The sequence below is a fragment of the Carcharhinus amblyrhynchos genome, chromosome 24 (genome assembly GCF_965287045.1).
Source record: "Carcharhinus amblyrhynchos chromosome 24, sCarAmb.v2.hapA, whole genome shotgun sequence".
Taxonomy (NCBI): Eukaryota; Metazoa; Chordata; class Chondrichthyes; order Carcharhiniformes; family Carcharhinidae; genus Carcharhinus; species Carcharhinus amblyrhynchos.
The window spans coordinates 34,691,845-34,719,451 of NC_137347.1; the positions used below are offsets into that span (position 1 = coordinate 34,691,845).

The window sequence follows — 27,607 nt, forward strand, 5'->3', positions numbered from 1 at the left end:
CCAGAAATCTATCAAGCTCCGAACGTAATTAATAAATGAGCCTCTACAGCCCTCTGGAATTAGAGAATTCCAAAGATTCACTAGCCTCTGAGTGAAGAAATTCCCCCATGACTTTGTCCTAATGGCCTACCCTGATTCTGAGACTGTGTCTCCTGGTTCTAGAGCTCCAATGATATGGAGATACCGGCGTTGGACTAGGGTAAACACAGTAAGAAGTCTCACAACACCAAGTTAAAGTCCAACTGGTTTATTTGATAGTAAAGCAGCCAGGGGAAACATCCTACACTAAGAATTTTGTCTGATTCAATGAGGTTTATTCTCATTGTTCCAGTGATTACAGGCTTAGTCTCTTCAATCTCTCCTCTCAAAGACAATCCCACCATCTCAAGAATTAGTCTGGTGAACATTCAATGGCCTCCCTCCTTGGACAGTATATACTTCCCAAGACTTCAGATGGCCTCTCACCAAGGCTCACCAATATTCTATAGTTGCAGTTCCTTTACAGCTGTACACAAGTTCTCTTGCAAGAAAGGCCAACGTACATTTGCCTTCCCATTTGTTTAATACAGGATCCACAGCACCAATTTGCACACAGTAAGGTCCAAAGAACAGCAGGGTGATAATGACCAGATTATCTGTTATTGTGGGATAACTTTTGGCCTGGGCATTTGGGATAATTCCATGCTCTTTTTCAAAATAGAGCTTTGGGATTGTTTACACCTACCCTAAAATGGCAGATGGAATAGTAATACTCCGATGTCGGACGCTCTGCTCCTGCTGCCAACGGGAATGGAGAATTTGGCGCTCAGCCACATCTTCATTCACTGTAGCGACTGGAAAATCATAGCCGTGGGCAGGGTCGGAGAATCTGGCTGCTTGTTTATCTCATTTAAAAGGCCGTGCCTCCCAAGATCCTAAAGTGAGATTTGCAGACGCGGGGCAGAATTTACCAGCCCCACCGTGGTGAGTGCGAAGCTGTAAAATGCCCCCCAAGTCATTCAAAAGTCCTTTTTCTTTTATTCATCTGTGGGACACGGGCATCACTGGCTGGCCAGCATTTATTGCCCATCCCTAGTTGCCCTTGGAGGGCAGTTGAGAGTCAACCACATTGCTGTGGCCCTGGAGTCACATGTAGGCCAGACCGGGTAAGGATGGCAGATTTTGAGGACATTAGTGAACCAGATGGGTTTTTCCGACAATTGGCAATTTTTTCATGATCATCAATGGTTTCATGACATCATGAATCCAGAATCATCTGAATTCCAGATATTTTAAATCAAATTCAAATTCTGCCACCTGCCATGGCAGGATTCGAGCCCAGATGATTAGCTGAGTTTCTGGATTAATAGTCTAGTGATAATAAGGGGATTTTCACAGTAACTTCATTGCACTGTTAATGTAAGCCGACTTGTGACACGAATAAATAAACTAAACTAACTAGGCCATCGCCTCCCCACCACCTCCAGTGGGGCTGTAAAACCTCGCTAATGTAAAATACCACTCATGGCTTTCTGTCTCAGAGGCTCGGTTACTGCTCAGTGAGTCACAGCTAAACACCATTGTGAGATGAACTTCATTTTGTTGGAATCACATTATTTAGGGTTACACATTAAAGTATAATTTTCATTTCATCACTTATCTTGTCTCTGTGATAATTTCGCTAATGGAATAGGATTGAAGGATTCAATTCCATAATTTGTACGTGAGGCATTAAACCCAATTCCAAATTTTAATTACACGAGTAACAGATAAATCTAGTCAGGCGAATAAAAAATGTTCTTTTGCATCTCCTGTGGTGTAATTTTTAAAATAAACATTCGTCTCAAATATTCACCTGTCAGGTGTGTGCATCCAGCCGGCCTGGGAGCGACCAATTAACAGGCAGTGAGTGCGAAACACTGCGCTGGGAAAGTCTCAGTGTCCCCTGGGAGAGACAGCAAGAAAGCGGGCACCGAGAGAAGGGATGTCGCTCCCTCACGGGGACAAGCGCAGCAGAGGGGTCTCAGGGAGCTGCAGACCCGCAGGAGGTATAGATCGGGTGGATTCTCAGGGGCTTTTCCCAAGGGCTGGAATGGTTGCTACAAGAGGACGCAGGTTTAAGGTGCTGGGGAGTAGGTACAGAGGAGATGTCAGGGGTAAGTTTTTCACTCAGAGGGTGGTGGGTCAGTGGAATCGGCTGCCGTCGGTGGTGGTGGAGGTAAATTCAATGGGGCCTTTCAAGAGACTTCTGGATGAGTACATGGAACTTAGTAGAACTGAGGGTTATAGGTAAGCCTAGTAGGTAGGGATATGATCGGCGCAAATTGTGGGCCGAAGGGCCTGTTTGTGCTGTAGTTTTTCTATGTTCTAAATAAACATCGAAGGAAAGTCTATGCAAAGGTTTTCTGGGCAGACGTTCAAACACAAACCTCAGTACCCGGATTACTTTGTAGATTTTATTCCAGCTCGGACACATCGAGGTCAAAGCTAGAACGTTAAGGCCACATCGTAGCCCCATCCCCACCGCCGTCCCCGCCCCACCCACTCCACACTCCATCCCCAACCGTAAAAGCAGACGGGCCATTTGAAATTGTGTTCGATTGGCCCCTCAATGTGCTAAGCTGCCCCTGTTTGATTTGTCGGCGGGCATGCTTCCAACACTCGCGTGTGCCCAACGACCGAAATCTATTGCACGATGATATCAGGACGCACGCCTGGCATCTTCTCATGTGATTTTCCGTGTTTCCCTGCCCCGGACAATATGAAATTCTGGCTAATGGAATACACCATACAAAACATTCAATTCATTGATCATCGGCTTCTGCGAAGGGGAGGAATTCTGGAGTATAAACTGATATCAACATTGACAGATTCCACAGGGTTAGATCTAAGCTCTGCAGTCCTGCCACGTCCAACCGTTAATGGTGGATCAATGCGAAAGAATTCGTAACAATCTGTAGCCAGAATTACTGAGTGGATGGTCCATATTGACCTCCTCAGGAGACCCCCAGCATCTCAGATGTCAGCCTTCAGTCATGTGATTCACTTCACGGGATATCGAGAAACAGCCGCAGACGCTGGATGCTGCAAAGGCTTTGGGCACCCTGACGATATTCCAGCAATAACGCTGAAGACCTGTACTCCAGAACGTCTCTGGAGAGATATACAGTGGCACTTTTTGTCCCACCGCCACCCCCCTCCCCCTCTGCTCTTCCACCGTCCCCTCGCCGCTGGTGGGATCTTCCAGCCCCGCCAAAGTCAAGCTCTTGTGTTGGGTTTCCTGGCGGTGCAGCAGGTGAATCATATAGAAGCCCATGGAATTCGGCCAGGCAAAGATCTCACCAATGGCCAATGGCTTGCCGCTTGGTCTTGGGAAATCCGGACACGGTTGGGTGGGTGGAGCCGGGGTAGGGGGCGGGGGGGGGTGCTAAATAATCCCGGGCACAGAGTTAACAATTCAAGTGCTATTCCTGCTGTCCCAGGCAATCTCCATTGTTTGATCGAGATTACTTTGATGATATTTCTTACGCTATTTGTTGACAAATGATTGCTCGACAACATAAGTAGGGCCCCTTTGTCCGGACTTTTCCCGCCATTCCTGTCGAGGGGATCATCTGGACCCTATCTGACGGTGAAACGCCCCCCCTGCCCATTTCCCAGCAGTGGGGGATATGTACAACAAGAAATCCTGTTGATAGCGGTGATCCCAAAACATCCCACCACCCTCAAATTGCAAGCTATCTCTGCCACCGTGAACTACTTGCTTCCAACCGTCACGTGTGCCTGATGACCGAAATACATTCCACAATGTAATAGGAAGTAAATTACAGAGATCCTAGACCGGAAAGCATGATTGTGGTGTCACTGTGCACCAATGCACAGCCTACTGTCCGGGGTTTCTGGATCCTGAGCTTCCCTTGTGTTATTTGATGGAGTTTGTTGGAATATGCTGGTTAATCAAACTAATCACCATCTTGTCATGCAAGAACAAGGGACCCAAATTGTGCGCTCATGGGGAAATGCTTTGTGTCTGTAATAAGACTTGGATCAATCATTTAACCTATCGTGTATATTAAAGGGATCATTCTACAATGGAAGTATAGCTCAACAACTATGTAATACTGAAGACAGCTATATCCCACCCTCTGGGTTTGGGGATGTGTGGTGGTTTTCTATATTTCCAGGTACTTCTTTAGAGAATTTTGACTATAGTTTCTTCCACCCATTAATGATTCAGTCCATTCACAAAAATCAATTCATTTTCACCTCTTCAAAGTTTGATTTATGGAAATTTTAAATCTCGCTTTATGTTTCTCTCAATTTCATCTCAAACATCAAACTACATTGTCTGGAAGGTCAGTCTGGAAGCCTGGCTCGCGCTATCTCTGTGAAGCTACAGTAGCTCTGAATCCAAACAATGTTGGCTTTTCTAAACATATTTCTAAACAAAAACAAAACAAATAATCATTTTTTTTCATTAAACAAGCGCAGACCAGCATTGAGTCCATGCTCCACGTGCCATGATTACTGTACTTGGAGGCCTCCATGCCAATATGGCTTGCAGTAAGCAAAGCAAACACAACTAAAACACACCATATCGACGGCACCAAGTATCAGCTTGAGCTGGAGCCAAAGCCATTTAGTCTGCCTTAATTTCCCTTGAAATTTCAAACTTGGAAAATAAAACGAATCAGTGGCTTGAAGCTGTTTGTCCATCCTAATCACAGCATGGGGTGGCCCGGTGTCACAGTGGTTAACACTGCTGCTTCACAGTGCCGGGGGCCTGGGTTTAATTCCCGATTTGGGTCACTGTCTGTGTGGAATCTGCACATCTCGAATGTTCATATGCTGATGATATGGTGCTTGTGAAGTTCATCAGTTCAGGAGGCACGTAATGGGTGGCACAGTGGTTAGCACTGCTGCCTTACAGGGGCCTGGACTTGATTCCTGGCTTGGGTCGCTGTCTGTGCGGAATCTGCACATTCTCCCCGTGTCTGCATGGGTTTCTTCCGTGTGTTCTGCTATCCTCCCTCAATCCGAAAGACATGCTGGTTAGGTGCTAAATTCTCCCTCAGTGCACCCGAACAAGTGTCAGAATGTGGCGACTAGGGGAATTTCACAGTAACTTCATTGCAGTGTTAATGTAAGCCTACTTGTGACACTAATAAATAAACTTTAATCAACAAATAATTCCAATTTTTTCAGCTTTAATAAATCATCAAATATTCTTTCTCGCAAGAATTTTGAAAATTAAATTAAAAGAGCTCTAAAAGAAGATGTATTTACCTCTTTATCTGCCCCAAAATTTAATTACAGTTTTTATTGGGACTAGATTTCCAGAATGTTCTAATATTTTGGCATCATGTCACAGGCTGCCCTGTCACAACGTTGTAGGTTGAAATCCTTGATTTGATTTATTATTGTCACATGTATTAGAATACAGTGAAAAATATTGTTTCTCGCGTGCTTTACAGACAATGCACACCGTTCATAGAGAAGGAAAGGCGAGGATGCAGAATGTAATGTTATAGTCATAGGGTGCAGAGAATGATCAACTTAGTGTGAGGTAGGTCCATTCAAAAGCAGCAGGGAAAAGCCATTTTTGAGTTGTTTGTTACTTGACTTCAGACATTTGTATCTTTTTCCTGACAGAAGAAGGTGGAAGAGAGTGTGTCTGGGGTGCGTGGGGTCGTTCATTATACTGGCTGCTTTTCTGAAGCAGTGGGAAGTGTAGACAGAGTCAATGGATGAGGGGCTGGTTTGCGTGATGGACTGGGCTTCATTCACGACCCTTTGTTAGTTTCTTGCAGTCTTGGGCAGAGCAGGAGCCATACCAAGCTGTGATACAACCAGAAAGGATGCTTTCTATGGCGTATCTGTAAATCCAACAAAAATAAAGGCTCATGTTCCAATACAGTGGGGAACGAATGCTTCAGTCTTGAAGGTGACACCTTTTGGATGAAACGGTAAATCGAGCCTGACTTTCCAGGTGTATAGGAAAGATCCAGAGACACTATTCTGAAGCAAAACAGGAGAGTTATTTCTGGTGTCCAGAAACTCGGCTACATATCAAAATGCATCACTGGTTATAAGTTGTCTCGTGGTTGTGAAAGTCGATATATGAATCCAAGATTTTTTTTTTCACTTTCACAAAATTGTAGCTACAAGGCTAACATCTAGACTGCTTCAGAGCATGATGGGGAAAAAGCCAACCTCACAAGCAACAGGACTATAAAAAGCTGAGGTTGTGGTTCAGTCCTCAGCAAGGAAAAACAGGAAGTGGAACCAAACTACTAACTGGGCAGGTCGCTGTAATGAGGGTCATTTGACCTTTTGTGGTGGCAAAAGTTTCTATTGATAGAACACCATGGAACAGATGTGTCCTGTTTTCACAACCTTGGACGGATGATCTCAACACCACGACAGTCTTTGGCAAGTTGCCTCTCAGCGTCCCAAGTGTGTACAGCCAGAAGTCCGACAGGTTTCTTTAAAATCACGAGCTTTTGGAGGGCTGCTCCTTCAACAGGTAGCTCACCTGAGGAAAGAGCAGCGCTCCGAAAGCTCGTGATTCCAAATAAACCTGTTGGACTTTAATCTGGTATTGTGAGACTTCTTACTGTGCCTATCCCAGTCCAACAATAGCATCTCCACCAGGTTGTCTAGGTTGCGGGGGGGATTAGCCGTGGTAAATGTGCAGGGATACCGGGACAGGGCACAGGGGTAGGCCATGGGTAAGGTGCTCTTTCAGAGAGTTGGTGCTGACTTGATGGGCCACATGGCCTCTTTCTGCACTATAGGGATTCTGTGGATCTATGGACCCTGAAACCTATGTTGCAGTAAGGTAAGTACACAAATGGGATGCAGAATTTGCCTAGCAGGATAACATCTGCCCAAAATCTTCTGAGGCAAAATGAACACAGTATTTGAGCTTCAGTGAAGTGTGCGTCCCCCTGTGTCTGAATGTCAGTGATAGATTTACAGATAAAACATCGAAGCTTTTGTGAAGATCTCAGATGCAAGGGACAGATCGTAAGGAAGCAGCACAGACTTAGAATTTTTTGAAAGGCACTTGACAGCGATCTTATTCTCTGTAGCACATCTTGATAGCTATATAAACTTAATAGAAACATCCATCAATTATCTTCAGATCTAAGATTTTTGGAACCAAACTGATGGATGACATCAGGCCATCCTGACTTGCGAACGTCATAATCACCGCGTAGTTCATGAGGTTTGTGAATTATCATAGAATCCCTACAGTGCAGAAAGAGGCCATTTGGCCCATTAAGTTTGCACCAACAACAATCCCACCTAGGCCCTATCCCTGTAACCCCACGTATTTACTCCACTAATTCCTCTAACCTACACATCCCAGACACTAAGGGGCAATTTAGCATGGCCAATGCACCTAAACTGCACATCTTTGGACTGTGGGAGGAAACCAGAGCATCTGGAGGAAACCCACGCAGACATGGGGAGAACATGCAGACTCCACAGAGACAGTGACCCAAACTGTGAATCGAACCCAGGTCCCTGGAGTTGTGAGGCAGCAGTGCTAACCACTGTGCCGCCCATATGCTCGAGATAGGGTCTTTAATAATGGATGTATTTTCAAAAATTAATGATTGCTAACATGCAATGAAATTTGCCGTCACCATCATAGCTCGTGGCCCACTGATGGGTTATGGTAGCCATAATCCAGGCATTCAGAGAATTGTTCTGAAGTAGAGTCACATTTCGCTACATTGAAACACTGGGGTAAATTTTCCAGTCCCACTGTGGGAATGGGTGGAATGAAAAATGTGACAGACCATTGAAAGATACATTGACCCTGGGTAGGAATCTCTAGTCTCAGGCAGGTGGGACCAGAAAATTTCACCCACTGTTTCTCTCTCCACAGGTACTGCCTGGACCTGCTGAGTATTTTCAGCACTTTCTGTTTAATTTATTAGCGTCATCCAGGGGCCTGTGTCAATGATCTGGAGACATAGCTGCTGAGGAATTTAAATCAATTAATTAGATAGTTCTACAATAAAAAGCTATTACCACTCAGTGACCACACAGCTACTGGATTGTTGAAGAAACCTATTGGCTTCACTGATCTTCTTTAGAGAAGGAAATCTGCCATCTTTACCCAGCCTGACTTATATGTGATCCCAGTATGTGCTTAACTCTTGATTTAAGGATCACAGAATTGTGACAGTGTAGAAGGAGCCCATTCAGTCCATCGGGTCTGTGCTGGCTGTCTGACTGACCAGTTCATCGAATCATAGAATCCTACAGTGCAGAGGAAGGCCATTCGGCCCATCGAGTCTGCACCCACCACAAGCCCTTTCCCCATAACCCCATGCCCGTAACCCTATCTAATCCACCTGACACTAAGGGGAAATTTAGCAAGACCAGCCCACCTAACATGCACATCTTTGGACTGTGGAAGGAAATCCATGGAGACACTGGGAGAATGTGCAAACTCCACACAGACAGCGACCCAAGCCAGAAATCTAATGCAAGTCACTGGCACTGAGGCAGCAGTGCTAACCACTGTGCCACCCTACAAGGAAGCCATTCGGCCCATCGAGTCTGCACCAACCACAATCCCATCCTGGCCTTATTCCTGTAACCCCACATATTTACCCTGCTAATCCCCCTGAAACTTGGGTCAACCTAACCCGCACGTTAACCTAGTTCCATTCTCCTGCCTTCTCTCCACGACCCTGCACATTCTTCCTCTTTTGGATAATAGTCCAATTCCCTTTTGAAATCCTCGATTGAACCTGCCTCAACAACACTTATAGAATCATAGAATCCTACAGTGTAGAAAGAGACCATTCGGCCCATTGAGTCTGCATTAACCACAATCCCATCCAGGATCCATCCCCATAACCCCATGCATTTACCATAGCTAGTGCCCCTGACACTAAAAGCAATTTAGCACAGCCAATCCACCTAACCTGGACAACTTTGCACTGTGGGAGGAAAGCAGTGCACCCGGGGGAAACCAACACAGACATGGGGAGAATGTGCAGACTCCATACATCCAGTGACCCAAGCCAGGAATCGAACCTGGGTCCCTGTTGCTGTGAGGCAGCAGTGTTAACCACTGTACCAATATGCCACCCCAACGCTCAGGCATTGCATTCCAGACCTTAACAACTCGTCAAATGAAAAAGGTTTTTCTCATGTTACTGTTACTTTTTTTGCCATTTGCTTTCAACCTGCGTCCTCTCATTCACAATCCTTTCACAAATTGGAACATTTTCTCCCTCTCGGCTCTGTTCAGGCTAAAAATGGTTTTGGGCACCTCTATCAAATCTCCTCTCAGCCTTCTCTTCTCCAAGAGAAATAGCCCTACCTCCTCCAATCTATCTTCATAACTGAAATTATTCAGCCTGCAACCATTCCAGTAAATCTTTTCTGCGCTCTCTCCAATGCCTTCACATCCCTCCTAAGATGTGGTGCCCAGAACTGGACGCGATGCTCCAGCTGCAGTTGAATTAGTGCCAAGTTCTTAACCTCTTTGCTCTTGTATTCTATGCCCCTCTTCATAAAGTCGGAGATTTAAGTTTATTCATTATCGCCACAAGTAAGGCTTACATTAACACCGCAATGAAGCTATTGTGAAAATCCTCCAGTCGTCACACTCCGGCGCCTGTTCAGGTATAATGAGGAAGAACTTAGCATGGCCAGTGCATCTAACTAGCACGTCTTTTGGACTGTGGGAAGAAACCAGAGCACCCAGAGGAAACCCACGCAGACATGGGCAGAACATGCAAACTCCACACAGACAGAAACCCAAGCCAGGAATCGAGCCAGGTTCCCAGCACTGTGAGGCATCAGTGCTAACTGCTGTGCCAACTTCCCTCCTGTTTCATATAATTTACAAATTTTGAAATTGTGCCCTGTACATTAAAGCCTAGGTCATTAACATACATTTTTAAAAAATTCATTTCTGGGACATGGGTGTCACTGGCTGGCCAGCATTTACTGTCCATCCCTAGTTGCCCTTATTCAGAGGGCAGTTGAGAGTCAACCACATTGCTGTGGCTCTGAAGTCATATGTAGTCTGTGGGTAAGGACGGCAGATTTCCTTCCCTAAAGGACATTAGTCAACCAGATGGGTTTTTCCAACAATCGAGAATAGTTTCATGATCATCAGTAGATTCTTAATTCCAGATTTTTTTTTTTATTGAATTCCAATTCCACCAGCTGGTGTGGGGGGGATGCAAACCCAGGTCCCCAGAACATTAACTGAGTTTCTGGATTAATAGTCCAGCGATAATACCTCTAGGCCATCGCTCCTCTATCAGGAGGAGTAAAGGTCCCGAGACTGAACTTTGGAAAATTCCACCGCAAACCTTCTTCCGCCCCAATAAAAATTCATTAACAGCTACTCTCTGTTTCCTATTATTCTGCTAACTTTGTGTCCACATTTCCACTGTCCCTTTCATTCCATGAGTTATAACGTTGCTGTCTTTCCTTTGGCCCTAGATGGCCTAGAAAGCCAATCTGTTCTACTTCAGAAGGTGGCTCACCACCACTGCTTGAACAGCAATAAATTCTGGCCTTGCCGGTGATGCTGCCATTCCACCAAAGAATTGACAAAAGTCTACATTCTGCGCTGTTCACTATCTAACATCATTATGTTACTAAAACTCCAGCAAAGTCCATTCACAACACGTGACCATTCATCACAATTTCGAAAAAATGCAGAAAGGCTTGCCCATCTCTTTAGTCGGTTTTGAACAATCCCTCAATTAATATCTCATATCTCTGAAATAAAAGCAAAATAACTTTGATAGAGGGAGTACAATGAAGGTTTACCAGAATGATTCCTGGGGCAGCAGGTCTGTCATATGAGGAGAGACTAAGTTGGTTAGGATTATATTCACTGGAGTTTAGAAGAGTGAGAGGGGATCTCATGGAAACTTATAAAAATTCTAACAGTTAAACAGAGTAGATTCAGAATGTTCCCAATGGTGGGGGATTCCAGAACGGAGGGTTCTAGTTTGAAGATAAGGGGTAAACCTTGTAGGACCAAAGTGAGGAGAAATTTCTTCACCCAGAGAGTGGTGAATGTGTGGAATTCACTACCACAGGAAGTAGTTCAGGTCAAAACATTGCCTAATTTCAAGACAAAATTAGATAAAGCTCTTGAGGCTAAAGGCATCAAGGGATATGGGGGGGGAAGGTGGGATCAGGATATTGAACTCGATGATCAGCCATAATCATAATGAATGGTAGAGCAGACTTAAAGGGCTGAATGGCCTTCTCCTGCTTCTAGTTTCTATGTTTCTTTAGAGTGGATGTTGGAAATCTGGGGTAAAGACAGAAATGGCTGGAAAATCTCTACAGCTTTGGAGATAAAAATAGACTGAACATCCCAAGTCCAATCTGGCTCTTAGGAAATTGGCTGAAGAGGCTTCTTGCGATATTCACCCCTACCTCGCACATTTAGATATTAAACCCTCCAACGGCAAGTTGGGTATAATGAATGAAGCAGAAATATTGAATTCTACAGAAATAAATCAATGTATGAATCACTGTTTGAAAATGTTGTGTTTTAGGGTTATAAACTATCAAATTAAAGATTCAATGGTTACGTACAGAACTGCTCCCCGACTGTTTCCGTTATTGCGGTGAGTCAGGTTGCTGGAGATGGATGAGACACAGTGATTAGATCAATCCTGGTGTGTGTGTGCGGCTGCATGCTTCATAGACACAGGCAAGGTGAACAACATCAAATACATCATTTATGATTGACAGCCCACGGATTTCAATTGAGGCTTGATCATTTTTTTTTAAGCATTATCGATTTTTCAGGACTAAACTCTGTAGCATTTATCGTGTGCATGTCGGTCTAAAATAGTCTCAGATTTAGATGGCATCTAAACGCCTCCCACCCAAACAGAGAGACTGACGTGTCTTCAGTCACACGGATACTGAGATGAAATGGCTGGGCAATACTATTATTGAACATCACCAATAGAAATTCATCAGATCGGAAAGCTAGAAATAATGGAAAAGTTGGTGCGTGCGTTTTATTTGATTTGAATCAAAGAATCTCTACAGTGCAGAAGGAGGACATTCAGCCCACCGAGTCTACTCCGACTAGCACACCCAGGCTCTCCCTAACACCTCGTCTGCGTATCCCCACACATCTACTTGCATGCCAAAATCAAAAAGTGAGACACAGATCTAAGCGATTCCACAGCCAATGTATCAGATCCAAGCTCTGCAGTCCTTCCACATCCAGTCGTGAATGGTGATGGACAATTAAACAACTTATTGGAGGAGGAGGCTCCACATATATCCCATCCTCAATGATGGAGGAGCCCAGCACATCAGTGTAAAAGATAAGGCTGAAGTATTCGCAGCAATCTTCAGCCAGGAGTGCCAAGTGGATGATCCATCCTCCAGTGGTCCCCAGCAACTCAGACGCCAGTCTCCAGCCAATTCGATTCACTCCGCGTGATGTCAAGAAAAGGTTGGTGCAAAGGCAATGGGCCCTGATAACATTCTGGCAATAGTGTTGAAGACTTGTGCTCCAGAACTTACCGCTCCCCTAGCCCAGCTCTTCTAGTGCAGTTACAACACTGGCATCCATCCAACAATGTGGAAAATCGCCCAGGTATGTCCTGGACATATCCAACCCAGCCAATTACTGCCCAGTCTACTCTCGATCATCACTAAAGTGATGGAAGAGGTCATCAACAGGATTGTCAAGCAGCACCAGCTCAGCAATAACCTACTCAGTGACACCCAGTTTGGGTTTTGCCAGGGTCACTCAGCTCCTGACCTCATTACAGCCTTGGTTCAAACATGGACAAAAGAGCTGAACTGATCGGTACCACATGCACAAACATCCAATCCCTTCACCACTAATGCTCAATAGCAGCAGTGTGTCCTATCTACAAGATGCACTGCAGCAATTCACCAAAAGATCCTTAGACAGCACCCACCAAACCCATGACCACTTTCATCTGGAAGGACAAGAGCAGCAGATACATGGGAACACCACCATCGAGGGCCGAAGGGCCTGTACTGCACTGTAATGTTCTATCTGCAAGTTCTCCTCCAAGTCACTCACCATCCTGACTTGGAAATATATCGCTGTTCCTTCACAGTTGCTCGGTCAAAATCCTGAAATTCCCTCCCTAATGGCATTGTGGGTCAACCCACAGCACATGGACCGCAGCAATTCAAGGCGGCACCTCACCACCACCTTCTCAAGGGCAACTAGGGATAGGCAATAAATGCTGAGTCTAGCAGTGACGTCCTTGTCCCACAAATGAATAAAAAAAAATCTACCATGGCTAATCCATCTAACCTACAAATCTTTGGGACACTAAGGGGCAATTTAGCATGGCCAGTCCACCCAACCTGCATATTTTTGGACTTTTGCGCATTTGCTACAAGTGTTAGGCAAAGATATTTTGACCGGGCCTTGACAAGTACATTACTCAAATTATAACCCAGCAGGAATATTTTACAATGATAATCTATTATTCTGATCCCACTGGGAAAGAGGACACTTCAAAGAGAAGGGATAAATCAGAGACAGGACAGGATGGTAACCAGTCCAAACTGAAGAAACTCAAAATCAACAGAATCAGCTAAGTTCATAAATGGCCCACTATCTTTGGTGAGGTTGATGGAAAGCATGGTGCACACTCTCCATGACTGGGATCTGACTGGCAATGTGAAATGCAGAGAGCTCAAAGACTATACTTTCACATTAACTTACCTTTCTCCTGGAGATTCCCTTTGGCTAACTGGCTGCCTGCTATACGCAGTGGCCAATCATTACCTTGTGGAGTCGGTCGCTAAATAGAGCCTGTGAAAGACCTGAGGGTGCGATCTCACCGGCCATTCATGCCACGCTTCTGCTGCAGTGAGGTCGGAGAAGTTGCCACCCAGCCAAATCTCCCTTCACTGCAGCGGGATGGGAAAATCCCACCGGTGTGAACAGCCGGAACATTCCAGCTTGAGTATCTTCGAACGATAGACGCTCCACTTTGGGTTTGTTAATCAGACATCCCATGTTGCACTACCCCGTCTGTCACTTGTTGGATGCCAATGGTAGCAGTATAAGACCCTCGAGTGGACATTAGTTGCCAACTTCAGGGCTCCTTTGGTGGTGGCGGTGCAGAAAGGCCACCCACCAGCCCTCTCACCCCCAGACAAATTGGGGACAGCACAGTGGCACCGTGGTTAGCACTGCTGCCTCACAGCGCCAGGGACCCATGTTCGATTTCTGGTTTGGGTGACTGTCTGTGCAGAGTCTGCATGTTCTCCTTGTGTCTGCATGGGTTTCCTCCCACAGTCTGAACGACGTGCCGGTTAGGTGCGTTGGCTGTGCTAAATTCTCCCTCAGAGTACCTGAACAGGCACCGGAGCGTGGCAACTTGGGGATTTACACGGTAACTTCATTGCAGTGTTAATGTAAATCTACTTGTGGCTCTCATAAATAAACTTTAAATTGCTCCCAGGTCACAAGAAATTATGTTTGATGCTTATCTGATGATTCCTAATGTTCTGTAAAGTGGAGAGCTGGTTCCTGTTGTTAAGGTGCTGCTCAGCTCATTAAAGTTGTGGAGTTGCTGGCGTTGGACTGGTGTGGGCACAGTAAGACATCTCACAACACCAGCTGGATGAAAGGGCAGCACTCCGAAAGCTCATGCTACCAAATAAACCTGTTGGATTATAACCTGGTGTCAGCGCATTAATGAGGAGGCTGAGTGTCCGTCTCTTTTATTCCAGGTGGTCACTGCAGTAATGAAAGAAACATGAAACCAAGTTCCAAAGTATCACAGAACAGTGAGAGAAGTGACCGGTGTGAAGCCATTTACTGTGATTCCTTCTGTAAACAGATTCTCACCTTCACCCCTCTAGCTTTAGGCTTTTGTCTCAGTGTCTGCTATTGGGAACACGGAGTTGAAATGGCCCTGTGTGGAGTGGCCTGATTCAGTGCTTTGATGGGGATAACTAGAAAGAGTGCCGGAAAGATTTAATAGAATGCTACCGGGACTTGATGGTTTGAGCTATAAGGAGAGGCTGGATAGACTGAGACTTTTTTCCCTGGAGTGTAGGAGCTTAGGGGCGATCTTATAGAGATCTATAAAATAATGAGGGGCATAGATCAACTAGATCATAGAATCCTACAGTGCAGAAAGAGGCCCTTCAAGTCTGCACTGACCACAATCCCACCCAGGCCCTACCCCTATATATTATTACCCACTAATCCCTCTAACCCAAGCATCTTAGGACACTAAGGGGCAATTTCTTAGCATGGCCAATCAACCTAACCCACACATCTTTGGACTGTGGGAGGAAACCGGAGCACCCGGAGGAAATCCACGCAGACACGAGGAGAATGTGCAAACTCCACACAGACAGTGACCCGAGCATCGAACCCAGGTCTCTGGAGCTGTGAAGCAGCAGTGCTAACCACTGTGCTACCGTGCCGCTAGATAGTCAACATCTTTTCCCTAAGGTAGGGGAGTGTAAAACTAGAGGGCATAGGTTTAAGGTGAGAGGGGAGAGACACAAAAGGGTCCAGAGGGGCAATTGTTTCACACGGAGGGTGGTGAGAGTCTGGAACAAGCTGCCAGAGGCAGTAATAGGAGCGGTTACAATTTTGTCTTTTAAGAAGCATTTAGACAGTTACTTGAGTAAGATGGGAAAAGAGGGATATGGGCCAAACACAGGCAATTGGGACTAGCTTAGTGGTTTAAAAAAGGGCAGCATGAACGAGTTGGGCCAAAGGACCTGTTTCCATGCTGTAAACCTCTGTGACTTTATGACTCTGTGACCTCAACATAGTTTGAGCATTTACTTCCTATGTGAAGAAAGGTTTCCGTAAGGAGTTTAGCCAGCAGCACATTGGCTTGAAGATCAAGGCATGAAATCTGCTTCAAAAGGATGCAGGCATTAATGAAGGTGAGGCTTTCATCTGAGGCAGAAAAGTGGAGAAAATTACTAAGAATCGCCGCAGTTCCAGATGACTATTGGCTGCTGTCTTCCCTGTGGTGGGAGGGGACGGAGTAGTGAGCAGGCGGAGAACTGACTGGTCGTGATGTAACCTGGAGATCACCACACCACAGGCAAGGAGCAAGGTTGAGAAGGCCATTTTTGGGCCTTCATGAACACCGTCAGCCAGAACGGGAACTGAACGCATGGGGTAGGATTTACGGCCTCGCTCATCCCAAAACCATAAAATCACACCCGAGGTCAATGGACCTTCCCACGTTCTGTCCCTCGCCCACTCTGATTCCCGTGGCGGGTCAGTAGAATTCCGGCCATGCTGTTGTTGTTGCTCTGCATCATAAACCAGTCAACTGAGCTGAGTGACCCGGTAAACAACTAACACAGTGGTCCAGTTGAGCATGTTGAGGCCTTGCCGCTGAAGACATATAAAAGAGGAGGTCCATATGGGGGTGAAGGCTAACCTCCAGCAAAAGCAACGTCATGGGAGGACGCTGACCAAATTCATGAGGTCATTTCCAGGCCCTTGGCAATTGGTTGCAAATTGGAACAAAGAAACATCAGGCTCCGGAGCAAGAGCAGACCATTCAGCCCTTTGAACCTGCTCTCCCATTCAAAAAGAACCATGGCTGATCTGGTTGTACTCTCAAGCCAACTTTCCTGTCTGCCCGCAATGACCCTTGACTCCGTTATCCATAAAAAATTTGGAATAACTTCAATCACCTGAGGACCTGTTGATCTTGAAGGAGATAACAGTAACTGTTCTCCTCACTCAAGAAATTCTTGTCTGGCCCAGTAAATGTGACACAGTGACTAACACTGCTGCCTCACAGCGCCAGGGACCCGATTCAGTTTGATTCCTTGCTTGGGTGACTGCAGAGTCTGTACGTTGTCCCCGTGTCTGCCATGGGTTTCTTCCGATTGCTCTGGTTTCCTCCCACAGTCCAAAGGTGTGCAAGTTAGGTGGATTGGCCATGCTAAATTGCTCCTTAGTGTCCAAAGATATGTAGCTTCAGGGGATTTGCCATGTAAATGCATTGGGTGAGAGGGATAGAGCGGCGAGAGGGCCTGGGTAAGATATTCTGTTGGACAGTCAATGCTGATTCATTGCAGTCAATACAGACAATGAATTAGCAGGTCCAATCCAGGTGGAAGCTACAACATAAATGGCAGAACCATCAGGAGCATAGACACACAGAGAGATCTGGGCGTGCAGGTCCACAGATCCTTAAAAATGGCAACATAGGTGGAAAAGATGGTGAGGAAAGCAGATGGCATGTTTGCCTCCATTGGCTGGGGCATCGAGTATAAAAGTTGACAAATTATGCTACAGTTATATAAAACGTTTGTTAAGCTACATTTGGAATACAATTCCAGTCAACACACTAGCAGCAGGATGTGGAGGCTTTGGAGAGAGTACAGAAAAGGTTTACCAGGATGTTGCCTGGTATGGAGGGCATTAGCTATGAGGAGAGATTGAATATACTGGGATTGTTCTACCTGGAAAGATGAAAACTGAGGGCGAACTGATGTTTATAAAATTATGAGGGGTATAGATAGGGTGAACACGCTGAAGCTTTTTCCCAGGGCAGAAATGACAAATACAAGGAAACATAAGTTCAAGGTAAGGGAGGGGGAAGGTTCAGTGGTGATGTGCAGGGGAAGTTTTTTTACACAGAGAGTGGTACAGGCCTGGAATGCACTGCCAAGTGGGATGGTTGAGGCAGATACTTTAGTGACATTTAAGACTTACCTGGGTGGACATATGAACAGGTGGGGAATAGAGGGATATAAGCGGTTGGTATAGTTAGGACAATGCGATCAGTGCAGGCTTGGAGGACCGAAAGGCCTGTTCCTGTGCTGTACTGTTCTTTGTTCAGACTGGATGGGCCAAATGGCCTCCTTCTGCACAGCAGGGATTCTCTGATGATAAAAGGTTGCATAATCCCTAAACTGGAACTCCCATCTCATCCGGGAAAGTTCATTTTCTATGTTATAAGCTGGATGATATCATATGTCGAGATGGCAGCACTGGGCTAGGAAAGGGCCATTCAGGTTTGCAGCCTGAAGCACGCCTCCAATAATAGTGGGTTTCTCAGTTGCATCTGGAACCATGAAATTAAAGGTAGCCAGAGACTCCGAAAGCAGTTCCCAATCCAGTTTGGATCACCGTTTCGTGAGAAACAGCCATTGACAGGTGCAGCAATATCTTTTTGCAGCCTGATCCCACCTGAGTACTAACTGAGTGCGCACTCTTACTTATCCTGTGAGGCATAAGGGTAATTTGAAGATCCCCGTTGCCCACTGCAGCGTTACCAATGACAACGTCCCTCAGAGTGGAGGTTGCTGCCATCCAGCAGATGTCTCCTTTCCACAGGTAGATGTTGCCCCTTACAAGCACAATGCTTGACATAGTTTCCTATTGGAGATAACCTGAGAAGGTATGTTCCTGGGCTGGTCTGGAAGGATCCAGTTGCATAAGGGCTCAATGGGGCATCCTCCATCCCTGCACATTTTAGACATAGGCTGGAATTCTCCCATCCCGCCTGCTGCTGGAATTCTAGCAGGTGGGGCGGGGTGGGGAGTGGATCATGTCAAGGTCCATTGAGAGGATGGACCATGTCAAGGCCCATTGTAGCCAGGCGAGATTCTCTGGTTTTCAGGCCAGAGAATCCTGCCCATTGTCTGCCTGCCATCTTGCAGAAGGTGTAACGTTTTGTCATGTGAAGGAGGGAGTGATGAATTTAGGCTTTTTCTGGCATCTCCGAGTGCCAGAACATAGGAATTAAGAGCAGGAGTAGGCCATTCGGCCCTTCAATATGAGCATGGCAGATCTGATTGTAACCTCATCCCCAGATTCTTGCCTACCCCCGATTATTTTTCACCCTCCCCTTGTTAATTAGGAGCCTATCTCTACCTTAAAATATTCAAAGACTCTGCTTCCACTGCCTTTTGAGGGAGAGAGTCCCAGAGATTCCAAAAGGCCAGAAGACATAAGAGTAGAAGTAGGCCATTCAGCCCATCGAGCCTGCTTCACCATTCAATGAGATCATGACTGATTTGATGTGATAATCCACAACTCCACTTTCCTGCCTTATCTCTGTAACCCTTAACTCCCTTACTGATTAAAAATCTGTCTATCTCAGCCTTGAACATAATTAACGACCAGCCTCTACAGCCCTCTGTGGTAAAGAACTCCACAGATTCATGAGCCTCTGAGTGAAGAAATTCCTCTTCATCTCTGTCTTAAATAAACAACCCCTTACTCTGAGATTATGTCCTTGGTCCTGGACACTCCTACAAGAGGGAAAAACCTCTCACCATCGACCCTGTCAAGCCCCCCGAGAACCTGATGGGTGGGATTTTACGGTCTCGCTTATCCTGAAACCGTGAAACCCTGCCCGAGGTCAACGGACCTTTCCATGGTCTGCCCTTTTCCCCCTCCAATTCCCATGGTGAGGGAGATGCGGGGGGGAGCAATAAAATTCTGGCCATGGTCTCACAACCATCTGAGAGATAAATATTCTCCTGATCTCTGTATTAAATGGACAACCCCCTACTTTTAAATAGTGACTCCCTAGTTCTAGACTCTCTGACAAGAGAAAACATCCTCTCCTCATCCACCCTATCAGCGCACCTCAGGGTCTTAAATATACTTATGGAGCTGTCTGCAAATATCAGTCTTCCAGTGTGGGGAGAACATCTCCATGTGGTGTTGCCCCACCATGCATAACCCCTTCAGTAACTCCCCTCATCTGGGAGTAGCACGGTTATGAGATGCCAAAGAAAGGCCACACCCATCAGTCCATAACCTGCCTCTTAAAGTGATCCCAGCACTACTGAAAACACGGGGAGAACATTCAAAGCAGAACGATGGCAGATTTTGCAACAAATTAAAAAAAAACCCAAAACATGAATCAAAAGGCAGCAACATTGTCCAGAGATTTCTGTAGACAGTCGTGAAAGCTGTATTAAGAAGGCTGCTTGTATATTTTTTGGGATTGGACAGAGAGAGGACAGGTCCCTTTTCCTTCGTGCTCTGCCACTTTTCTTTCGGCCCACATCCAACCCTTGTTGCCCCCTGTGATGCCTTGCCTTTATCTTGTAGCTTGTTGTCTTCTTGTCTCCTGGGCCTTTTTCTTTCTCTTATAGGTTATTATTACTCCTGACAAGTATTTTTTTTTTGTGCAGGATGGTGAACGGAGGGTATCCTCAAGAAAGCTGCCTGGAAAGGGTTAGAATCCAGGATCCCCAACGAGATCCAACTGACAAGCAAAGCAGCAGAGGCTGAAGTAAATATATCCCGACTTTAATTAGCTCCCGCTGTCTGGAATTCTGGCAAAAGACCCAATTCAATTAGAAGAGGATCCAGCTGAGGTGAACGCGTGCCAAAACAGCAAGGCCCCAACTGTTCAGGGACATTAGCGGATGGGAAATCAGGCAGGACATGAATCAGGTGCACCGTGGTTGCTAGTGCAATTCTCTGCCCTCCCCCCCACCTCACAGCAGTCCATACTGCAGACACAAACTCAGAAAACAGGAGCTTTGATCTCTCACAGTAAAGGGAAGTTGTTTTTTTTTTAATGCTTTCTGGAGATGAATAATTGCCCTTTAATCAATGCATTAGAAAAAGCGCGGCCTTAGCATATTACTATTGCTCCCCTGTATCAATGAAATATGAGCGTTGCCATGATTATACGTTTTACTTAGATTAAGAACCTGTCATTCTCCTTCTAATTATCCAGGAGAAGTGGTGGAGATTCAGCACAAGTGAGACAAGTTATTCTACTGAATAAAAACACAGACCCTGCGTGATTGCCGGTGTCACAGAAGCATCGTTATGGAGATTTGAGCGAAAATGATGGATCAGAGAGGAGGACACAGGCCGGGTTTTGGATACCCGGGGGCGGACTTTTATGGCCTTGCTCAAACTGAGACTGAGACTCAGTCACTGAGACTGGAAAATCCCATCCAAGGTCAACGGACTTTCCCATTGCCCGCCCCTCACCCGCTCCGATTCCCGTGGCGGGCGGGCAATGGAATTCCGGCGGTAGAATTTCGACACCATTGTTCTTGAAACAAACCGCATCTGTAATTAGTGCTATCTCCAACAAAACTAGTTTTGCATTGATCAATTTCTGTTACACCAGTTCTGTGACAGAAAACGAGAAAGGTAAATGGTAACTTACCATCTTAGGTGTGAGCACAAAAAGCATTAAGGTTACTGGACAGTCACTTAAGAAGCATCAGGAGAAACCCATTTCTTAAATGTTTCGTTCAACCAATGTTACCAACAACTGTAGTTTATTATAGAATGATTAAAAGACAATGGCCTAAGTTTTCCGGGCATTCCCGCCAATGGAATCTTCCTATCCTGATGCAAGCAACCCCGTCCCCACCCACACCCTCCTCCACCTCCCCTCTCCGGCTTCCCTGGCACCCCTCACCAACATAGGTTCTCCAGCAGCAGAGGGTATGAATAATGGGGAAAACGCATTAACAGTGACAGGACGGGAGAATCCCACCACCAACCAATGGTGGGTCACCTCTGCCTCCGCAAAACGCGCCGTGGAGGAGGCGGGGGGTGGAGCAAAACACCCTGCCCAATGGTAAAATACAAATCAAAGGTTAAAGGAGTCTTTAGCTCCAATCATATTTCACAATCTCATTTGCTCCTGGTTGTTAGATTTTGTTCCTCACTCTATAGGAGCCAAACCTGCCAGCAAACACCAACAACTTTACAAATTATGGAACTACAAAAGGTCGTGAATGTAGCCCAATCCATCACACAAATCAGCCTCCATTGACTCTGTCTACCCTTGACAAAGCAGCCAGCATAATTAAGGACCTCACACACCCCAGACATTCCCTCTTTCGCCTTCTTCCATCGGGAAAAAGATACAAACGTCTGAGATCAATCACCAACCAACTCAAGAACAGCTTCTTCCCTGCTGCCATCAGACTTTTGAATGGACCTACCTTGCATTAAGCTGATCTTTCTCTGCACCCTCGCTATGACTGTAACATTACATTCTGCATTCTCTCCTTTCTTTCTCTATGTACGGTATGGACTCTTTTATTAGTGACTTAAAGTTATACCTTTCAACATTGTTCAGGATCACCTTTGCCTCAAACGGTAGCATCACCACTGGTTCCTTAAGAGATTATATTGGCTCTACATTTGGTAGCTACCTTGCCAGTTTCGGCAAAAGACATTAAACTATGTTCAGAGATCGACCCTGTATTGGTGAAGATAAAGAAGATGGTTACACAAGGGTGGCACGATGACTTGTTGAAACCCTACCAAAGTAGAAGGTCGGAAATAACCTCTGGCTGAGCATCAAAAAAGAAATAGAAATGATGGTTAAATTTTATTTATTAGTGCCACAAGTAGGCTTACATTAACACTGCAATGAAGTTACTGTGAAAATCTGCTATTTGCCACACTCTGGCACCTGTTCGGGTACACTGAGGGAGAATTTAGCACGGCGAATGCATCTAACCAGCATGTCTTTCGGATTGTGGGAGGAAACCCGCGCAGACATGGAGAGAACTTGCAGACTCTGCACAGACAGTGATCTAAGACTGGAATCGGACCCGGGTCCCTGGTGTTGTGAGGCAGCAGTGCTAACCACTGTACCACCGTGCTGTCCAGTCAATGCCCCAGTTGGTATGCTCAGCAGGCTTTACCACCACCAGCAAATTTGCATTCTTGGGAGTGACCATCCATGGGCAAGGTTACACGTAAATTTTCCTGGACCCTTTATGTGTGATGTGTTCCTTATATTAGTGGACACTCCATGTCGTTTGATGTGTAAGTGATGAAATCAGCAAAAAAGCCATGACAACCATTGAGAAGTTAAGGAAGATATTCGCCATCCATGGCATTCCAGAGGTGACGGTGTTGGACAATGGAACACCATTCATAAGATTTCCAAGTCCATTCGCCGTGTCAGCACCTAACCATCCAGCATCAAATGAGCTGGCAGAGTTGGTGGAACGGACATGGATGAAAAAACAGATGAACAAACCCCTTTCTTTACACACAGCCAGTTTTCTATTATTATATAATTACCAAACAGGACTACAGGGGTCACGCCAGCCCAGTTACTGATGGGGCATGAGTAACAAACAAGATTGGATTGATATTCCTAAGTTTGGCAGGGAAGGTGGAGCTAGGCCAGCCACTGAGAAAATGCCGGAAGGAAAACCAGTGTTTAAAATGGAGGATGCCGTCTTGGTCAGAAACTTTGCAGTGGATCTGGGATAGGTGACTGGAAAAATAGTGGGGTGACCAGGAGCGGTCTCCTTTGTCAAGGAGATACAAGGCTGCAGGCTTAGGAAAGATGTGGACCACCTGACGAGGAGAGCAGTACTGGACATTGGGGATACCCAGGTGATCTCAGCAGTTAGTTTGAGATTGCCTAGTCTGGCCACTGGAATTACAGTGGAGAATGTGGAGCCGGAGTAACCAACGGATGAGGAGATGGAGATGTCTGAAGCAGCCAAAAAGAGTCACAGAATTCAGGATTAATGAACCTGCCATTCTCCTCTGTCCAGTCGGGCTCTTTAATTACAGACGAGCCTGCCACCAAACTGAGGCACTCCAACAGAACCAGGTGGCCTTGGACCGTTTGAACCTTTGAAGGGTTTTCCAGAGGTTTTCCTGGATATCTTATTTGTATAAGAACCTGTGATGTGCTGACTAATGTTGTTCTTTGTTTCTCTTTACGAGTGTTTTGGATTTTGGGGGAATGTAGGAACGTGACCCTTGAAGGGGGGACATGTTCAGAGGGCCACGTGATTGGCAAGGACTCTGACTGGAAGCTGCGCCAATCTTCAGGAGGGTGTGGATCAGAGGTCGAGGAAGGATTGATTACTGGAGCCCGGGATTCCAGAAGGGCAGTCACACTTGTAGTCTAGCCTTTCCTTGTTGTACATGTACATAATAACTCTGCTGGCAATAAAGCCTTTATAGTTAAAGCTGCATTGAGTGGCCCTCAATCTATTACAGCTGGGAAAGTGACACCTTAGGTTGGTGTCAGTGGGTATAAATGGAGAGTCTACACATTCAATCCTGGCCTCCTGCATCACCAGGTCCATTGATACTTTGTACCAAGTGTGAGCTGCCCTCGCTGGTAATATTACCATCTAGAAAGGGGCTGTGAGGTGCCTCTGTGTTTCTGAAGCCTAGCAAACCCATAACACTGGACAAGAACTCAATCCTTTGCAATGCACCTGTGCTGGAGAGAGAGGGATCGACTCATGTGAGCATTGCCCTTAACAGGAGTTTTCTTTTACTCTTTCACAGAATGAGGGCATCACGGGCAAGGCAACCATTTGATGCCCATCCGTTATTGTCCTTGAACTGAGAAGCTTGCTCGGCCATTTCAGAGGGCGTAGTTAAGAGTCAACCACATTGCTGTGGGTCTGGAGTCAGAATGGGGTAAGGATGGAAGTTTTCCTTTCGTAAAGGACATTTGTGACCCAGATGGGTTTTAAACCACAATTGAGTTACTGGGCCTAGTTTTGAATTTCAGATTTTATGCATTGAATTTAAATTCCACTGGCTTCTTTGGTGGGATTTGAACTCGTGGGCCTCTGGTTTACATAGAAACATATAAAATAGGAACTGGAGGAAGCCATTTGGCCCTTTGAGCCTGCTCCGCCATTCATTGCAATCATGGCAGATCATCCAACTCAATAACCTAACCTTGCTTTCTCCCCATAACCTTTGATCCCATTCACCCCAAGTGCTATAATTAGGCGTTCAATGTTTTGGCATCAAAGAGGTGATGGGGGGCAATGGCCTAGTGTGATTATCGCTAGACTATTAATCCAGAAACTCAGCTATTGTTCTGGGGACCCGGATTCGAATCCCACCATGGCAGATGGTGAAATTTGAGTTAAAAAAAAAAATCTGGAAATGAGCATCTACTGATGATCATGAAACCATTGTCAACGGTTGGAAAAATCCATCTGGTTCACTAATATCCTTTAGGGAAGGAAATCTGTTGTCTTCACCTGGTCTGGCCTACATGTGATCCCAAAGCCACAGCAATGCAGTTGACTCTCAACTGCCCTCGGGCAATCAGGGGTGGGTAATAAATGCTGACCAGCCAATAATACCCATGTCTCACAAATCAATTAAAAAATCGACTTCCTGCAGTAATGAATTCCACAGGCTCACCACTCTTTGGGTGAAGAAATGTCTCCTCACCTCTGTCCTAAATGGTCGACCCCGAATCTACCCATCCAGTGACAGTTCCACCCTGCCACCGTTTACGCTGGGTGCAAGAGTGTCACATGGGAATAGCCTCTGCCATTTTCTATCCTGTCATTGTGTACAACTGTCACATTTCAAGCTCGATTCGATCGGCGCAAGTACTTTTCCAGGTTGCGTAATGGCATCATTATACTGGCGACTTCCGCTTACAGAAAGGTTAGCTCCTCAGGCTATAAACATCTCAACTCATTTATTTAAACCCTGTGACCTTCAAGAAAAACCACTTTATCTCCACGTAAGAGCCATATATGGCTCATTGTGTGGCATGGCAGCACCTCGTTTACAAGGTACCATGTCATCCACATTAATGTCAGCAACACCAGGGGAGATCCAATAATCTGACTAAATCTGTGGTGAAGGTGTCACATTTCAGGCGCCATATTCAGTAGCAGGTGTGGAACAATATTTGAAACTGCTGGGTGCATTTCAGCTGCCCCCATTCCCAAACTCTACATCAATTTTGAACAATCAATGGCTACGCTTTACGTCCTTGTAGGGTCCTTGCAGCAATTTACTGGCATCAAGATAGGCCACTCGGTACAATAACCTTGTCGTAAATGAATATAGACCGACGGCGGAATTCTACCATCCCGTCCGCCACAGGAATCAGAATGGGCGAGGGGCGGACAATGGGAAGGACAAGTTGAGCAAGGCTGTAAAATCCTGTCTTGACTGTGAGCAATGCCACAGCAGGCACGCTGATACTATAAAATGCACTGACAGTTTAAAGACAGCATCTAAATTTGGACTTGCTCAGAATGTTTGAGCTTAAATCACGCAGCTTATTACATTAAAACCACTCAACTGAATTACTGGAACTCATTGCTATTCATATATTGCTTTGCACATCTAACCTCAGTCCCAAACAGTCATCTCCCTTTTAATCAACACTGCCCTTCGATGTGACATGGTTGTTATAGAGTCAGTTTCGGATTTAAGTTTTATTAAATAGGCAGGTATGGGGGGAAATAAAAGGCCTCACCATTTATTCATTTTATCTTCTGTTGCCTGGCACTACACCAGAGTAGCTGTGAATGATATATTGACTTACTGGCGACTTGTTCATGTTGGGCGACTGCTGTGTGAGGGTGGTTACTCGCTGGCTTCTCACTGTCTTCAATCTGCCCCGTTGGTGGAGTGGAGAAGTCGCCTTGTGGTCTGTAACTGAGCCCATGAACAGAGACAGGAGAGAGGCAGCAATTAAAGCCGGCCGCACGGCTACTGGGTTTAACACTGAGGACTTCGAGGCTCGTTTGCTTCTAAGGAGCTGTTGCCGAGCAACCAGCAGCAACAGCAAACGTCATTTCCGAACACTTGGTGAAAGAAGTTCTTGTTTGAGAGTGAGATTATGTTAAAGAGTGAAGCCCAAAGGTGGGATGACGGCTGCCCCCCCCCCCCCCCCCCCGTAAATGGGAGTGTGTGAGGTTATTTATCTGCATTTTCCCAGCTCTGTTGCTCCGGCTTTGCCTCCGGTTCAGCAAACAAGCCAGCTGCAAAATTACATGTGAACTCAGGGGTCACCAGGTTTTAGTCCAACCTATTTATTTGATAATATTCTCACAAGCTTTCGAGGGGACAGCCTCTTCGTCAGGTGAATGGAGAGTTCTGGCCTCAGACAGAGCATATAAAGCACAGACAGTTTAGAGATTACTGATTAAAATGCGAATCCTTACACCTAACCTGCTGTTCAAGACCTGAAGTGGCTGACAATGTGAGTGGTAGGAGCACTGATCACAGTTTAAAGAGATGTGTATTGTCTCCATAACTCAGGGGATCACAGCGATGCTACAGAAGGCTGGAGGTGAAGGGGAGATTGGCCAAACCTGCTTCCCTTCACCCTCTATGCGATTAGGTGGAGATTGCCACTCACTGGATACCGCAGGGTAGCTCGGGGCTAAGCAGTTGGAAGGGGCAAGTTGCCCAGGGCTCCAGCTCTCTTTAATATTAAACAGGTCATCAACAGCCTTTCATTCGCTGCAGGAAACATTGTCGATTGGAACACGACGGCATTACAATCCTGACATGTGCTGATGATATGGTACTTGTGAACTTCATCAGTTCAGAAGGCACATAATGGGTGGCACAGAGGCACAGTGGTGCCCCACAGCTCCACAACCTGGGTTCGATTCCCGGCTTTGTCTGTGTGAAGTTTGCAAATTCTCCCTGTGTTTCCTCCGGGTGCTCTGGTTTCCTCCCACAGTCCGAAAGACGTGCTGGTCATGCTAAATTCTCCCTCAGTGTACCCGAACAGGCACCCGAGTGTGGCGACGAGGGGATGGTCACGGTAACTTCATTGTAATGAAGCTACTTGTGAAACTAATAAATAAACTTTAACTTGAAACTTAATGTCAACTAGAG

At 45.9% G+C, this 27,607-nt stretch overlaps 1 protein-coding gene across 1 annotated transcript in view; it reads right to left on the reverse strand.

Moving 5' to 3' along the window:
- pacrg (PARK2 co-regulated) overlaps positions 1 to 26,509 on the reverse strand; it is a 280,072-nt gene extending 253,563 nt beyond the window's left edge. The window contains exon 1 of the mRNA XM_080211245.1: positions 26,301 to 26,509. Coding sequence (XP_080067371.1) covers positions 26,301 to 26,423 — 123 coding nt within the window. The 5' untranslated portion in view covers positions 26,424 to 26,509. The remainder of the gene's footprint in view (positions 1 to 26,300) is intronic.
- Between the last annotated feature and the right edge of the window lie 1,098 nt (positions 26,510 to 27,607).